The 18495-nt window shown below is 38.1% G+C and overlaps 1 protein-coding gene across 8 annotated transcripts in view; it reads right to left on the reverse strand.

The window, feature by feature from the left end:
* Positions 1-641: 641 nt before the first annotated feature.
* Positions 642-18495, reverse strand: part of PAM (peptidylglycine alpha-amidating monooxygenase) — a 137028-nt gene continuing 119174 nt past the window's right edge. For 3 of the 8 annotated variants that reach the window (XM_034072771.1, XM_034072772.1, XM_034072769.1), the window contains exons 18-27: positions 16667-16783; positions 16120-16192; positions 14727-14934; positions 12989-13189; positions 10454-10569; positions 9286-9385; positions 7869-7922; positions 4751-4957; positions 3106-3162; positions 642-1460 (exon numbers count right to left, since the gene is read on the reverse strand). In XM_034072771.1, coding sequence (XP_033928662.1) covers positions 1279-1460; positions 3106-3162; positions 4751-4957; positions 7869-7922; positions 9286-9385; positions 10454-10569; positions 12989-13189; positions 14727-14934; positions 16120-16192; positions 16667-16783 — 1315 coding nt within the window. In that variant the 3' untranslated portion in view covers positions 642-1278. The remainder of the gene's footprint in view (positions 1461-3105; positions 3163-4750; positions 4958-7868; positions 7923-9285; positions 9386-10453; positions 10570-12988; positions 13190-14726; positions 14935-16119; positions 16193-16666; positions 16784-18495) is intronic. The other 5 variants (XM_034072770.1, XM_034072774.1, XM_034072768.1 and 2 more) reach the window with 3 other exon arrangements.

An 18495-nucleotide genomic window follows, 5' to 3' on the forward strand; every position in this document is an offset into this window, starting at 1 on the left:
TACAACACCTGCAATGATGATAATGAAAGCCGTCTCATGAAGACCTGCGACAATTACAGCTGCGTGCACTGTGTTCGTAATACAGCAGATTAATCGTGCTCTGGTCCTCGAATGAGACCCATAAATCAGCATGATGACATCATACAGTGATTCACACTTGAGGTGTGACTCATGCAGCTGGAATAATTGTGTGGCAGGTCATTCAATAAGAGAGGGCATTACAGGATTGGGGGCTGCTGTTTTATGAATGACTAAGGGAGCATGGAGAAACAAGATAATCAGGACGACAGATCAGGGACCTGCCCTGGCTAGTTTGCGTATTTAATGTGAGACACAGGTTTCCTCTCAGCTCTGACCAGGTTTTATTAAAGTAAATACTCTGCAGTTTTATTATACAAATAAAAGTCCTCTTTAAGCTCCACTTTGTACATGTATGTAAATTAGTCTTTAGAAAGAAAACCTTGTGACATAGCAAAATATTTTTCCAGCTTCTGTACAAATTGGCTCTTTTTTTTTCTTTTTCTCTTTTTTTGGTAGAAGGCATTTATTTTTTTACTGCATTAAGTGGCCTGCATAACTTTTACAAAAGTGGTATAAAACCACCTGAAATATGCAAAAATTCCAAAGTGCACTCCGACAGCTAATGCTTTGCAAATACTTTATTACACAAATTACATTCAGCTTCTGAAAATAGTGTTCTAACAGTGATACCATCTAAAAATAAGACATCCCAGAAACACATCAAGTTTGGAAGAAGAAAAAAAAATTAAATAGAGACTTTTTTCTTTCCTTCAATGCAATATAATGTTAGTGATTTTAAAAAAATAGAAGAAGATTTAGCAGCTTTATTTTCTTGTGGCACTGTATTTTCTCTGTACTGCAACAGGTTAAGGACATTAAAGAGGAAAGGCACAAAACAGAAATTGGCAACTGAATAGTTACAGGAAAAGTATTTTGATGAAGCAGATAGTATGATTTATTTACAAGATCCCCAGTTTAGAATGAGAAAATACTACTGCTTTAAATCAGTGCTGCAATTAGAAGACTTTGCTTTATTAAGATGCTCACATAAAAAACAACAGCACTGATATGGAACTTTCTTACACTCCTCTACCTAAAAAACAGAACTAAAACCAAACAAAAACTAATGAAACCAGTGTACAGCCCCACACAGACTAGTACAGTTTACAATTAAATACACAAAATCTTAAACGTGCTTACGGGAAAAGGAATATGACTTTGGGTTGGATCATATAATGGAGAACTTAAAGGCTGGTTTCAGGAGGATGAAGGTGCTGGTGGAGTTGGAGGTGCTGAACACTCTTCCTCTGAATCTGTGCCTTCATCTTCATCTTTTTCTTGATCACTGCCTTCAGTGCTCACTCGGTCAAAACCTTTTCGACTGTAACTCTTGTGACTTGCAAAAAAGTTCCCAAGGTTAAGGCCACTACTGCCTTTCCCTGTGGAAAGGAAAGGTTTGTTGTAAGGTTTACTTTACTCTGTGGGGGAATAAAAATCTATCTACTGATTCACCAAGACAATGAAGACTATTTTATGTGTCCTTACATAAATTGTTTTTAGAGATCAGCACATTAGCCGCAAAAGCTAAGTACAGAGATTATGAATAAGAAAGTAAATTAATTTTTGCAGTAGAAATTTTAAACTGCATCTGTTGTTTCACTAAGTCTTTATGTAGCCTACTTGTGTTCCCAAGTTTGCCCTTCATCTCGAAGTGCTTTATTTCCTTCACCAGATTTAGATAACCCATTATTAGAGGTACTGCTCTGCCACTGGTAGTGACACATCCTCTTCAGTGGGCAGATAATGATGGATGAAAGGTGTCATAGAATCATAGAATCATAGAATAGTTAGGATTGGAAAGGACCTCAAGATCATCTAGTTCCAACCCCCCTGCCATGGGCAGGGACACCTCACACTAAACCATATCACCCAAGGCTTCATGCAGCCTGGTCTTGAACACTGCCAGGGATGGAGCATTCACAAGCTCCCTGGGCAACCCATTCCAGTACCTCACCACCCTCACAGTAAAGAATTTCTTCCTTATATCCAGTCTAAACCCCTGCTGTTTAAGTTTCAACCCATTACACCTTGTCCTATCACTACAGTCCCTAATGAATAGTCCCTCCCCAGCATCCCTGTAGGCCCCCTTCAGATACTGGAAGGCTGCTATGAGGTCTCCACGCAGCCTTCTCTTCTCCAGGCTGAACAGCCCCAGCTTTCTCAGCCTGTCTTCATATGGGAGGTGCTCCAGTCCCCTGATCATCCTCGTGGCCCTCCTCTGGACTTGTTCTAACAGTACCATGTCCTTTTTATGTTGAGGACACCAGAACTGCACACAATACTTCAAGTGAGGTCTCACAAGAGCAGAGTAGAGGGGCAGGATCACCTCCTTTGACCTGCTGGTCACGCTCTTCTTGATGTAGCCCAGGATACGGTTGGCTTTCTGGGCTGTGAGTGCACACTGCTGGCTCATGTTCATTTTCTCATTGACTAACACCCTCAAGTCCTTCTCCACAGGACTACCATGAATTTCCTTTTTGCCCAACCTGTAGCTGTGCCTGGGATTGCTCCCACCCAGGTGTAGGACCTTGCACTTGGCATGGTTAAACTTCATGAGGTTGGCATCAGCCCACCTCACAAGTGTGTCAAGGTCCCTCTGAATGGCATTCCTTCCCTCTAGCGTATCAACAGAACCACACAGCTTGGTTTCATCGGCAAACTTGCTGAGGGCACACTCAATTCCATTGTCCATGTCAGCGACAAAAATATTAAACAAGACCGGTCCCAACACCGATCCCTGAGGGTCACCACTCGTTACTGGTCTCCAGCTGGACATTGAACCGTTGACCACAACTCTTTGAGTGCGACCATCCAGCCAGTTCTTTATCCACCAAGTGGTTCACCTATCAAATTGATGACACTCCAATTTAGAGACAAATATAATACATTTCCACAAAACACCTGAGGTTTGCCCCCAATCCTTTCTCTGAGAACATTCCATCAAATCTGTTATTCAGCTAGAAGTGGATAGAAAAAAAGCCTCCACTTATTGCTCTTAAAAGATCCTGAATGACTCAGACTTACCTCTAACTCTGCCTAAAATTCTTCCTGAACTTGAATCAAGTTTGTGTTCCCCATCACCTGAAAAACAAAGTAGATTTCAAAAATAAGCTAAAAAAAACTCCAAAAACATATTCTATGATTAAATATAAATGAAATATGAAATATAAATCCACAAAATTAAATATAATTAAATAATTATCTAGGATACAAAGCACAGACATTCAACAAATTAATCAGCAGCTCTAACAAGCAAAACTGATACTTTCCGGTTTCTTGACTAAGGTGAAATTATAATTCCTAACAAAATCACCATACCACAGATGTACAGTTTATGCCAATTCAACCACTAAGAAGATTCACATGCAAGATATTTCTGAAAATTGAATTCCCTCAACTGTTCATTCATGTTACTGTAAAGAGTTTACACGAAGGACAATAACCTTGCTATTTATAATGTACACAACTACATTGCAGCACACTGTAAACTGCAACTTGACATTTGAAATGGTATCATTTTCCTTGAAAGAAGACTGTTTTTATGGAAGACAGTGAATTTCTTCAGGTATTTTGGAGAAACTTTCTCACACTGCATTTATCCTCCTCCCTGGTAGCTCTTCACATTCTTTAACTAAGGAAAAATGAGTGCCATTACTTATCTGTCTTTTCTTATATGCTACGTAGTTTCCAGAAACCTGTGCAAGAAGTTACTTTTACCAGTGTAACTGTATTATGCTCCTTGACACAGTAAATTCAAACACTGCTCCAATCCAACTGGAATGCAAAGATGCTATTACAGATCATATCCATTAATGGCACTACTGCAGTAGTCTAGAGTGTTAACGTATCTAATGTGCTAAACTTGTTTGAACACAAAGAAGTTAGGAAGCTTTTATTTGAAATCTTCAAATAAAATATATCCAGTTCAGCTGCACAGCAACAGAAGATCTCCGAATTACCTAATCTGCCATTGTATGCCTTAGTCAGTAGCAGAACTATTTTATTTACCTTATTGCATGTACATTTTCTTTTCTTGATGAGAGTATCTTGATAAAGCTATTTATGCAATACAAAGTATCATGATCAAACTCCTACTTTAGTCTACCATTTTCTCAAAACTAATTTACTACGAAATGTGAACTACCAGCAAATTTACCAATTAAAGGTCTCACAGCAGTGGGTAGAGGTCAATTATAGTATCTGACTCACAAAATGCACAAGGTAATAATGAACAAAAATATATAATGCCTTGTAAATGTTATCTGTCTGCTTTTTGCATACACTTTTAGAGTCCTTTGTTCTCAAAAATTTAAAGATTCCAAACTGAAAATCAAACTATGCTTAAAAGTATTAAAATTTATGTATTCTAGACATAAATTTTATAACATGAGTATATTCTAATTATCTCGTTTCTGAGACACAAATTTTTGGCTTGGCACCAATTAAAGTTTTAGATACATGTTCTGAAAAGGTGGTGGCTTGAAATGTAATGTTAAAGGCTGCAGTTGCTGTATGTACACCGATTCTTGGTTTGCATGCAGTGTCACAGTAACTGTTCAGAAGGGTAAAGGACAGCGAGCCTCTCTCTTCATACCCTCACGCCTCAGTATTCAGCAATGTTTTGAACTGCAATAATAAAAGCCTGTTCTCTAGAGTTACTCATGGTTACCTCCATAGACAGTTGTCTTCCTCCATCGAATAAATAACAAAATTGCCAGCAGAACAACAACAGGGATAATTAGAAGAGTTGTAATAAGAACAAATGAAATTCCAGTGCTGGTGTGTTGTTGGACTAAATGTTGTTTTTCCTGCTTCTTCATAGGGTCTGTTGATTCTGGGGTGTTTTTCAATCTGCCTTCTACAACTTTTCCTGATTCTTTAAAGAGAATACAATTCCAGCATGTAATCCATTTGCATCAAGCAACAGAACAAGGCATTAAAGAATAAGCTAGAATACCTGAAATGTGTAACAAGGAGTAACAAGGACACAAAGGAAAAACACTTATGGAGACATTTTTAGTTCTTGCTGATGTTATCCCAAAGTAAGGCAGAGAGAGTCTGAATGATATCACTCATTAGCAAAGATGCTCTTCCTTTTTCTCAATGGGGAAAGGAGAGGTGTCAGGGAGAGTTTATTCTTAAAAACTATCTACGATTTAAAGGACAGGAAAATCCCCAAAAGATCTATTTTTGCAAGTAGGTGTGTGATATAATGTCAAATAAATATCTCATTCTGATAAATAACACTTCCACATGTAATATAGAAATTCAGTATATTATGTATTATCATAAAAAAAAGGAAGGCAGGTAAAGTTCTTTTTAACGAAACTTGTGACAAAGGGTTATATTTTCCAAACTCCAATGAGAGAACTTTGGTTCTGAAAGTCTGAAGAACTTTTGAAAACTGCACCTGAGCATTCCTGACTACTTTATTACGTCTCCATCTACAAGGAGAAAACCAATTCCAGTAAAATCCTCTATGCTGTTTTGTATGTGCATAAAGAATCGCATGTTTTGTGCTAACTTAATGAGTAAATATGTCTAGCTATATATTTTAAAGTCTGATTTAACTCCTGTCCTGGATTTGGCTGTAATAGTTACTTTTCTGCTTCCTAGTAGCTGGTGCAGTGCTGTGTTTTGGCTTTAGTCTGAGAACAATGCTGATAACACACCAATGTTTTAGTTGTTGCTAAGTAATGCTTACTCCAGTCAAGGAATTTCTGAGTCTCATGTTCTGCCAGTGAGAAGGGGCATGGGAAGCCGAGAAGAAGCAGAGAGAGGACCCCCTATCTGACCTAGCCAAAGGGTGTATTCCATACCACAGAACCTCATGCCCACTATATAAACTGAGGGGAGCTACCCGGAAGGCCCAGACTGCTGCTAGGGTCAAGCTGGGTATTGGTTGGCAGCTGGTGAGCAATTGTATTGTGCATCACTTGTGCTTATTGTTTTTTTTCCTTTCTCTTTTTAGTTTTATATTCTCTCCCCTTGTTATTTCCCTTACCATTATTATTATTGGTGGTGGTAGCACCAGTGGTTTTGTGTTATATCTTAGTTACTGGCCTGTTCTTATCTCAACCTGTGGGAATTACATTCTTTTGATTCTTCCCCCCCAACCCTGCAGGAGGAGGAAAAGAGAAGGAAGTGAGCAAGCAGCTGCATGGCTCTGAGTTACTGGCTGTGCTTTAACCACAACAGCTGCATGTCTTAAGTAGCTGTGTCAGGAACATACTCTGAATCAACTCCATTTTGATTCTGTATCAAAATGATGTTTTGTTCTGAAGGAACAGGGAATGCTTCAGTTTACACTGAACACACTAAACACAGTGCTAACAATCATAGTGCTCTCTGTTCAAGTAGTAGTTACAGCCAAGAGCAACTTTCCTCCACTGTCTTGTCTACCTCTGAGCAAAACTACTGTCCTCCACACAGGAGAACTCCTACATCTCCACAGTCCCCCACTTCGCAGCAGCACAATAGTAATAGCCTGTCACAAGGAAGTTGTGACAATACATGCCACTCCTGCCCATTTATTAAGCAGAGGATGGCATAAAGTCCATTGGCTACCTGTTTTCTTCAAGTGGAGTTGAAAGATGTTAATTTCAGTACAGGTACCCTAAACAGTTTTAGAGTTTGTTACTTAAGAACTGTTTCTGGTGGTACTAATCCGGTTTTCTCTATAGCATTAGGACCGTCAACTAGCTATCTTACTAAAGAAGCCAAAATGCATTCTTAATGTATCTCTAGATTTGTTCTACTATGAATGCTGCATTGTGAACACTTCTCAGTGCCTCAGTAGGGCTGACGTACAAATAGAGAGAAAACAGAAGGATAACTATTTTGACAATAAGGATGTAATTGTTTTATAATCTCAGCCTCCTTTATTCTACTTTGTTCTATATGCTTGGAATTGCCAGTTGCGATCTGCTGGTATTCTCCTCAGTCTGCATATACATGGCTAAAGCAAACCACACAAGCTCTGATTCAACCAAAGAAAAACATTTACGAATGTGTGAATATTTTATAGAGACCTCTCAGCAGACTGGTATTGTTTTTCTGAGAGGGAAATAAACTTCATTTCCAACATAAAGGACCCACATAATGATACAAATGATTAAAACTACTTCTCATCTTCCGAAACTGCTATTTTACCCCTTTGATCTCTACATGTATTTCTTTATCTCCTTATAGTAAGTTTTTACATGTTTTTATTTTATTTTTGTTTTCCTTTTTCTCGTCATTTTAATGAAGATAAGTTAAGGAAAAAAAAAGGCAGTAAACCTAGGGAAATAAATATAAATAGAAAAATTTTGGGTTTTTTTGCCATATGGTATGACTATCAAGGCTGCATATTGAAAGACTATGCAGAAAGATAAACCACTTGCCATTTTAAGTAAGTTTTTTGGTTGAGGGCTGTAAAACAGAGGGAAGGGTGTTGGGGTGTGTGTGTGTAACTATCACAGTTACATTTCAGAGACATTTCTGCATCAAAAGGGAGCTGACACAGATACCAGTCAGGACCATACCAGATGGTGGTACAGAATTAATCCACTAGTTAAATTTTTATTTTAGTGCCTGTGAAGCACTTGTCATCACTGAAAATGAAATGTTTGGATTTGCTGCAAAATAGCCTCTACTATGTAACACTGTTCATTTTATCTGTATGAAATGATGGTAAAAAGTAACAGTCAAATTACATAGCGTTCTTGCCTCCAACTTGGCAGAAGCCTGTTCCTAATCTATGTGAAAATACTGGTTTCTTCATTTCCATTATGAATCAGACTAACCTTTTATTTCCTGTACCTCAATACCAGCCTTTTTAACTGACCGATGTTCCATTTCTGTAAAATAAAATTATTCTTCAGGACAACTGACATTTCAGAAAGACAGTGACATTTCTCTGCTAGCTTTCTCAAATGTTCAGTACAATCCTACAGTAAACAATTCCCGTCAGCTTCACCAAGGAGAGTCAATATAAATGATTAAATAGCTCACAAGGCCATGGAAATAAGAAAGAGCTTGATCCATGGAAGGTGTTTGCAATAAGTAACTCTTATGCCACAGAGAGATTTTACGGGCACATGTTAAGGTTCAAGGGAGTCTGACAAAAATAAAAATGTTGATTACAATCAAAATCACAATGGATTAAAGGCTTTCTGAACCAGGGCTCACTAGCTACTGCAGTTTTATATTGCAGATAAAGCTAAAAAGAAAATTATATACACGGATTTTCCTCCACCTGCAGGTGATGAATAATTCCATTATTATTTTATTCTAGTGTTCCTTTAAATAAAAGCCTAGAATTTTTCTTGTTCAGGTTACTATATGCAGAAAAAGTCATATCCAGTCATAATTACAATTTATGTGGTCCAGTCTCCTGTTACTGAGAGCAGCTGATACCAGATGCCCCAAGGAAAATCCATGAATTATAACTGGACAAATACAGAATCACTAGCTTAGTCAGAAGCTCATTTATAACAGCAGAGTCTTACTGGTTGACTAATACCCTGAAGCCTGAGCTTTATCTCTCTCATACATTTTTTATCCAGTATAATGTAACAGTTGATTATATTTTTATTCCTGTAATATATCTAAACTCTCTTTGAATCCTACTAAATTGATGTCTGACTAATCAGGTCCCTCTCACTGAAGTCAGGTTGCTTGCATTGGGTGTTACTAGATTAGAACTGGGAAGTGTTTCCGCTTCATGGAAATAGGACTTAAAATTATCCTAGATTCATTTTCTAGTGATAAAGACCCCAATGAAATGAATATAAATTTTAAGTTGACTTGTGTCTTTACTTCAGCCCCTGGGAGTTTCCTGTATGATAACCTCAAAAAGAAGCAGCTGACTTCTTAGCAAACGATACATTAAAATTACTAAAATGCTGAAAAATCATGCTATTGTTTAAGTAGGTAGTGACATAACAAGGGACAGATGTACCACAAGGCAAATGCATTTTGATTCCTCCTGTGACAAACTCATGCACTCGGACCCCTGTTTCATAGGGCATGCAGCAATGCTAAGAATGGTCTTTTAATGCAAACAGAGCTGTAGCATACCAATTCTGCAGGCAGAGCTTGCAGGGTACTTAAATCTTTGTCATTAAGCCAACAAGCTTTTGGCCAGTGGTATCAGCTAAGTGGTACTGCCTTGAAGATACAGAATATGAAGTTATGATGTTAAAAACAAAAAGAACGTACTTTCTGTGGGTGCAAACTTCCACACTGCTCTGGCATGAACATCTCCAACAAATACTGTTTTATCCTCTGAAGCAACAACATCATGTAGCATCTCAAAGCTCTGTGAAGATAAGCAGTCACTTTAGTGTCTACACGTTCATGAGGTCTCCTTAATCCTAGACTTGAGACTGGTCATATTCTGTCCTTAGACTGAAAAAAGCAGTAGCTGATGGTGTGAAGGCCTAAGAGGAGTCAGGGGAGAGGAATTAGATTTCTATGGTATGTTTGCCTTCTCCAAGGATAATAAGATGAAGATTATTCAAAGTATTCAACCTAAATATTTTTATATTTATAGTATTTAGAATATTTATAGTATTTACAATATTTATAAGTTTATAATATTTACAATAATGATATATATATATATTTGCATTTGATTTCATCCTATGAAATATATATTTAAAAAATTGTGAATCTTGGTCTCCAGCCCCCATATTTAGTTTTTGTCAGAGTTTGTATGCAACACAGCTATTTGCTATACTCGGGAATAAAACCCTCTCTGTAATAGAATTTAAAACTAGACTGCAAATAACAGAACATACATGTAACCCAGAAACGTGAATCTTCAAATTCATCCTTTAGTGTAAGACAATCTATGGAATATATTTTTTTTAATACACAAAATTTTTAATGTACAATTTTGTATGAATGACATTTAGCCATAGCTTCCAAACCAACCTTCTGTAAAGAAGGGATGCAACCATACAGTTGAATATTATTTCTGCTTAGGAATACTCTCTTCTTTTTGTCAATTAGTTATCACCTAAATATATGAATACATCAAGCCATTCATTCTTCTCTTAAATTAGCTTTAAAAACTGTCTTATGGCAATGAAATAATCGTTATCCTGAATGAAGGTATTATCTGTAAGAATCATCTTGAGGATAGTATATTTTTAACCCTAACCCTAATGTGTACCACATGTAGCAACTAAGACCCAAAATTCTAGTGTTAATATGAGAAAGTAACTGATTCTCAGTTAATATGATAAAGAATTCCCTTCCAATATCTTACGTTATAAAATATCTTATTTCCTATGACAGTTCTATGAAAGTTGGAGAAGTAGGATGCTACCAACATTTTTATATATATAATTACAGGCACCAGGCACTTTGTCCAATACTCTACCTTTCTAAGTGGAATAAAAGTATCAACTATTTCTCCAGTAGAGAAGTTCATCACAAATCCTTGTACTGGTTCTGCCTCTCCAGGATAAGGCATTCCATTAACTGCAAAGAGGAGACCTGCAACAACACCAGATTTGCTTTAACACCACACATACAACAAACTATAGTCAAGATGAACTGGAATAGTACAGATGAAAAAAGCATGGCTGAGAGAAAAAGACAGACTGAAATGTCTGTCAACCCAATAGGAAACTAAATCACAAGAGGAAAGTTTAGCGAGGTATGCAGCTTGGCATATAAAAGATGCACATTTTGTTCAAGGGAGAAGAACAAGCCAAGCAAGAGATTACAAATTGGTTAAATGTAAAAAAAAAAACCAAACCAAAACTTGAAAGCATTAAAAAAAAAGTATCTGAAGAATGCTTTGATAAGGATGCTTGATGGGATAATGGAATGTTCTTTATATGCATCAAAAGCAGAAAGCCAGCCAGGGAATCAGTGGGACCACAAGAGGAAAAGGTGTGAAAGGGCAACTCAGGTTGATGAGGGGCCTGTGGCAGAGAAGCTCAGGTTTTGTTATTTTTTTCTGTTGAGGGAGATTCTGACACTCGTTTTTTTTTTTGTAGCTAATAGGTCAGAGGTGCCAGTTCAACTGGAAGGAGATACGTAAAAGATGCTAGACAAGTTGGATGTTAATAATTCACCAGGTTTGGATAGCATTCACTTAAGTTCAGAAGGGAGTCAAATGCGAAATTACAGACTTCAGGTCAAGCTGGAATAACCTAGTACTGCAAACAGCCACTCCTCCAGAAGACTAGCAGACTACCAAAGTAATGCCCTCCTATAAGAAGGGCTCAAAATGGTGCCTGAGAAGTACACATCAACTATTCTGGCCTCCATCCCCGGTAAGACTGTAGAAACTATAATGAAGAATAAGACATGTACCCATGTGGACTGTTGGAAACAAGTTGGTATGTCTTTCTTTTAAGGAGAAATTGTGCCTCACCTCTCAATGGGGAGAAAAAGCATACAGCTAAAGGAGATTCTGTAGACATGCTTGGATTTTCAGAAAACCTTTGACCAGGCTGTGCATCAGAAGCTATTACAGAATGTGAGTTGTCACAGGGCTGAATGAAAGACCAATTAATGAACAGGAAGCAAAGAACAGAGTTTAAGGGCAGCTTATAATTTTTCAGGATACAGAAGTCTGAGTAGTGCAATCCTGCAGGGATTGCAGACAAACAATTACATTCAATAGTCTTCATCAATGACCTGAAAAATGGGGAGAACAGTGACATGTTCCCAGGCTGAGGAAGGTACTGAGTTCTGCAGGGTAGTCAAAAGCTTGAGGATATTGAGAAAGTCTTGAGACTGGATTACTCTGCCTCTCAAGAAAGTCGTAATGAAGTTAAAGATGTTAGAAGAGCAAGGCAACTACAATAGTCAATGGGCTGAACAATTAAATGTCATATAGGGAGAGATTAAGGTGGTTGGAGTTCTCTGGTTTGGAGAGGAGAAGCTAAGAGGCAACAGATCTGGGGAGTATGGAAGTGTTTTTCTCACAAACTCCCAAAATGCTGAGACTTAGAATCACTCAATGAAACTGTACCACTTTTTTAGATTAAAAAAATAAAGTGGCTAGCGAACTTCTGGAGCCGGTAACTGCAGGATCAAGGGGACAGACAGTACAAGCCACTTCATAATGGGATTAGGAAAACTCATGGGCAATAGGTCTATAGGAAGATATGAAGAAGAGATCAGGAGCTACCTCCTAACACCCTTAAATAAAATGCTTGTGGATGCATGAGGAGCAGGAGAGGATTGGATCACAGAATGCAGTCAAGCTGATAAATATTCCTTAGAATGCCTCTGGTGCTGCCACTGTCAGAGACAGATATATAGGTAACAAGTATCTCATTCAGTAGAGCATTTCTTGGGCTCTTGGCAGATGTAAGAGAGATAGCCCTGATACTAAATTCCATACAAACTACGTAGTCAGCCTGACATGCCAAAATTGCTTGTCCAGCTCTTTGGATGTTTACATGACTTTCAGTGTCAGTATTAAAAATCTAACTTCACAACTTATTACAGTAATTGTTAGCCAAATTGTAATATAAGACCAACAAATTTTTCAAACTGTTAACTTTTAATTTTGAAATCCCAAACTTTTCTTGATAATTTGAAACCTTTTTATTCTTCTTTCTTTAATGGACCTTGAAATATTTTAAAGCATTATTAACGAAGTATTGACTGTGCAGTCACTAAGAAGCAAACAAGATCTTCCAATTGTTGACATAACATTTAGGGAGTCTAATCAATCATTTCTCAGAAGCAGAGATTATATACAAGTTTCTCTCATCTCAGAAACAGCAAAACAGGACAGCTCTCAAATTTTCCATCACATCAGCTCTACTTTGAAAGAGAATAAATATCTGTCCTAAGATAACATGAGGTACTCTGTATGAAGTTATACTGTATTGTGATATACTTGCATAAAGCAACTACTTGAAAACTGGAGAAGAGGAAAAAAGATTACCTGGAACATAGGAAACTGCAAACAACTCTCTTCCAAATGATTTGTGCTTTATCTCTCTTATGAACTCCCCAGTCTGTAACCTGAAGCACTGAATTCGACCGTTCTCCCTGTCGGCAACACAGAGCTGACTGAAGTCGGGGATCAGGGCTAAGCTGTGAGGGATATGGAATTGTCCAGGTTTGGCCCTGCCTAAAGAAGTCTCTGCAAAATAAAATATCAAGGTTTGTGTTAAAGTACACACTGACACTATCTGTTTTGCTTAAAAACAGCAATATGTCACATAATGCAGTATGATATTGGGAAAAGAATAAAACCAGTTTGCTCTCTTCTTCTAGCATTTTACTCACTTACATAGGTAAATTGTGGTAATCATTGTAAATCCTGGATTTATGAATTCACTATTTTCCTGCAATATTTGGAGTAGTGTAATGCTTGATACATAAATCTGAGTCAGGCAGAAATGTAATTATTAATAAAAATTAAAACAGATTGGTTCATGACATAAATCTTGCAAAAATTGTAAAGGCTTACATTATTAATCAAGTGTTTAAAAAAAGAAGGTTTTTTGTAAAAATCAGGCCATTTTCTTGATAAGACACACAATACTTGTACTGAAAGCATGCTAACAAATCCCCATTTTTTATCATTAGAGAATATATTAGGGTTAGGGTTAGGGTTATGACACCAAGCTGTGTGGTTCTGTTGATACGCTAGAGGGAAGGAATGCCATTCAGAGGGACCTTGACACACTTGTGAGGTGGGCTGATGCCAACCTCATGAAGTTTAACCATGCCAAGTGCAAGGTCCTACACCTGGGTGGGAGCAATCCCAGGCACAGCTACAGGTTGGGCAAAAAGGAAATTCATGGTAGTCCTGTGGAGAAGGACTTGGGGGTGTTAGTCAATAAGAAAATGAACATGAGCCAGCAGTGTGCACTCACAGCCCAGAAAGCCAACCGTATCCTGGGCTACATCAAGAAGAGCGTGACCAGCAGGTCAAAGGAGGGGATCCTGCCCCTCTACTCTGCTCTCGTGAGACCTCACTTGGAGTATTGTGTGCAGTTCTGGTGTCCTCAGCATAAAAAGGACATGGTACTGTTAGAACAAGTCCAGAGGAGGGCCATGAAGATGATCAGGGGACTGCAGCACCTCCCGTATGAAGACAGGCTGAGAAAGCTGGGGCTGTTCAGCCTGGAGAAGAGAAGGCTGCATGGAGACCTCATAGAAGCCTTCCAGTATCTGAAGGGGGCCTACAAGGATGCTGGGGAGGGACTATTCATTAGGGACTTCATTAGGACAAGGGGTAACGGGTTGAAACTTAAACAGCAGGGGTTTAGACTGGATCTAAGGAAGAAATTCTTTACTGTGAGGGTGGTGAGGTACTGGAATGGGTTGCCCAGGGAGCTTGTGAATGCTCCATCCCTGGCAGTGTTCAAGACCAGGCTGCATGAAACCTTGGGTGATATGGTTTAGTGTGAGGTGTCCCTGCCCATGGCAAGGGGGTTGGAACTAGATGATCTTGAGGTCCTTTCTAACCCTAACTATTCTATGATTCTATATAACTACTACAAGTACCTGTATGAACAGAAGAGAGAAAATTGGAATGCAGTGACTAAGCTGAGGTATTGAAAGGTATTTCATTAGCACACATGTATAAATAAAAGCATCAGTAACATCAGCAATCTCATGGATCATGATGAGTTCATGATAACAGCAGTACCAAGAGCTCCAATCTGTACCTTCTCCCCACTGCATCAGGTATAGTCCATTTGGAGAGAACTGAATGATTCGACTGTTACAGTAGCCATCAGAGACATAAATGCTGCCAGTGTTTGGATCCACAGCCACATCAGTTGGTTGACAGAAATGATTTTTGTCACTGCCCGGTTGCATAGCGACTCCTAAGGTGAGTAATGGTTCCTGCTTATCTGGTCCCAGTTTGAAAACCTTTTTTTTTTCAGTCAAGGGGAAAAGAGAAGAGGTTTCCGTTATAGAATATGCTTACATTGACTATGACATCCATTACTAGTTTTTTAATAGCCTCAATTCTAGGAAATTTCTGCCTAAGTATAAATTTCCTGTGATTACAGCAAATTGAGTTAGTTTCACATTTTGGATTTAAGTATAGAGACTTTATAAGCCAAGATGTAGCAGAAAAACTTCTTATTTCTTGAAAGAATCAATGTTTTAAATCAGATACTTTTGGGCAAAAAGGAAATTCATGGTAGTCCTGTGGAGAAGGACTTGGGGGTGTTAGTCAATGAGAAAATGAACATGAGCCAGTTTCAATGTGCACTCACAGCCCAGAAAGCCAACCGTATCCTAGGCTGCATCAAGAAGAGCGTGACCAGCAGGTCAAAGGAGGTGATCCTGCCCCTCTACTCTGCTCTCGTGAGACCTCACTTGGAGTTTTGTGTACAGTTCTGGTGTCCTCAACATAAAAAGGACATGGTACTGTTAGAACAAGTCCAGAGGAGGGCCACAAGGATGATCAGGGGACTGGAGCACCTCCCGTATGAAGACAGGCTGAGAAAGTTGGGGCTGTTCAGCCTGGAGAAGAGAAGGCTGCGTGGAGACCTCGTAGCAGCCTTCCAGTATCTGAAGGGGGCCTGCAGGGATGCTGGGGAGGGACTATTCATTAGGGACTGTAGTGATAGGACAAGGGGTAACGGGTTGAAACTTAAACAGCAGAGGTTTAGACTGGATATAAGGAAGAAATTCTTTACTGTGAGGGTGGTGAGGTACTGGAATGGGTTGCCCAGGGAGGTAGTGAATGCTCCATCCCTGGCAGTGTTCAAGGCCAGATTGGACAGAGCCTTGGGTGACATGGTTTAGTGTGAGGTGTCCCTGCCCATGGCAGGGGGGTTGGAACTAGATGATCTTGAGGTCCTTTCCAATCCTAACTATTCTATGATTCTATGATTTCCAACTGTCCATTATTTTACTATGTCTAGTAAATATTTCAACACATCTATATTCCACGAAGGCCACATGGGGTGGCATTTTGTAGGAATATTCTTAATGTTTATCTTAACAGGCCGAGATAAATAATTTGTGTCAAGTCTCTAGGAAAATAAAAACATTTTTTGGCAAAATATTATGATCCTACTATTAAAACTAATGTAAACGTACCTGATGGAGAGCTACATCAGTGACCCAGTAGTTACCATTTTTATCTATGCTCAAACCATGCGGTAAATAAAATCTGCAAGCATAAATGTAGAAGAATCAAGTTAAAAACATCTTTCAGGAAGAGCGATGTAGGTGTGAAGATTTCAGTTTTTATCTACAGGTCAACAAATACTCTACATACTAACTACTTGTATTATTCAATGAAAAAGATAACTTTACAGAATAGAATTTTTCTTGACAAGAGATTCAGTTCATCTCTGGAATTTCACTCAGGCTAGTATTTGCTATCTTAAAGACAACATATAATACTCATGAGCTCTCTATTTTTGCCTGGTTGGCAGATGAAACTGTATGAATTCCTAGAAAACACAGATGGAAAAATGGCAAATTACGTTTATTAGTTGTTGATTTTGTAATAATTAGTTCAATAAACTCAGAGACTACAGTCACATGATGTAATATAAAACATGAAAATGGCTTTGGGGACATTTATGGAGTAAAATACACAGAAATGTTAGTTTGATTAATAAAAGGAAATGTAACTTACAGGCTTTTGCCCAAGGAATGAAGCAGTTTTGCATTGCTTGGATGCAGGACAAGAATTGTGTTTTGTTCAATTGGTCCAAGTCCTCTTTGTTGATAAACAAATGTGTTGTCAAAAGAGCTAAGCAAAAATATTGGAACAGAAAGCTACCTTTAAAAGGTTACACTGACAAATAGTTCAGACGCAACTTAAAGCCAGGTTCTGTAGTTTAATTCCAGTGTGGGGTTATTGCCTTCTTTTTTTCTTTAAATAAGCTTTATTGCATTACTGTATGATTGTAAGAGTTAGTGTTAGGTGTCTGCATTTCCTACTGAGGTTATGATTTCCAAACTAAAGGAGTACTAAATAAACACAACAACAATTAACATAATCCTAAAGTCAGCAAGCAAAAAACTCTTTTTCTAATCTTCTTTGCCATGGCAAATCAGAAATGGGAATTTAAATAATGTAGCCTACGTAAAAACACATCTGTTTACCAGGGCATAATTGCCAGTAAAAACAACTATACTCTGCATTGTCTAAGCCAGTCTGTGCATCTTTGCCTTTGTGTTTTTCTTTTTTCCCCAGACACAATTTAGTATTTTGGTAAAGCTTACTAAAGATTCGGGTCTTAAGGTTCTTGTTCTTTACAGAGAGTGCATGCCAGGAGACTATTGGATATGATGTGCTTCTCTTCTACTCTACAACTCCTCACTTAATTTGTGGAATACATTAAAGTAAGCAACATTTAAACATTCAGATGTTAAGAAGCAGGATTAATTGTCCAGAAGACATTTACTAGGCATAACATATCATATGCTTAGCAAAGAATAAAAATACGGTTGTCTGTACCCCTCTGGGAAAGTTGGCTATTACTCTGACCTGCTGAAATACAGGTTCAGCATTTAGTGAAGGTAAATAGACTGTAAAATATTTTGAACAAAATGTAAGTCTAAATGTTAGAAAATGGTGTTTCACTGTGGATGAAAACCATGTGAATGTAAGTAATACCCCCTGCTCCCACCTTGTATTTTTAAATCCATTTGTTAATCCCTAGAGAAATACAGCTATTGTTGATGCAACTCAGTAAACAAGAACATACTTTATAGTCACAGAGAAGACTATGGATGAAGCTATTAAAACTTTACATTGTACAGTCCCAGAAGCCTCTCCTCTGCATAATTATTAAATATTTATATGTTTAGAATTTTCAATGTAGAAAAGCAATACTGGCTTCATATATAAACAGAAAAATCGATAATGGGATGTGTTTAAGTTTCTGCATGGGCTATGATTAACAAATAATATCTAGCTATTGCCATTACGTATGGTAACTATCCGTGAGTGTTTATTTAATATCTGACAGAAATCAGTAATGACTGTGAATGATTAAGCACAAAGTGACAGTTACTAAAATTCTCTACTGAGTCCTCCTAAAATCTCTGCATGATGCTGTAGGGAAACACAGGGAGATGCAGATATACAGGCACAAAATGTCCTATGGTGTGTATCTGCTTTTTGACCATGGTTCAGTGGGTTCTTCATCATTACTGACGGTAACCATTCATGGCAAGTTCCTTTGGTTTTAAACAGTTTCATTTTAAAAGGAGCCTAATACTCTTAAAGACTTGCTCTAGGTATGGATGACCAGAACTGGAGAACCAACACTTGGCAGACTGATGTTAATACTAATATTATTATTAATCAGCACAGTTAATCACAGAAAAGACTCCTAGCATCAGTAAAAACAACCAACCAACCAACCACAAACCAAGACTGCATCTCTGGAAAACTGACTATCTAGGCAACTTAAAAAAAAATGGTTGGCTTTCCTTACTATGATTTTGGTTCTT

Source organism: Melopsittacus undulatus, chromosome Z, assembly GCF_012275295.1.
Source record: "Melopsittacus undulatus isolate bMelUnd1 chromosome Z, bMelUnd1.mat.Z, whole genome shotgun sequence".
Lineage (NCBI taxonomy): Eukaryota > Metazoa > Chordata > Aves > Psittaciformes > Psittaculidae > Melopsittacus > Melopsittacus undulatus.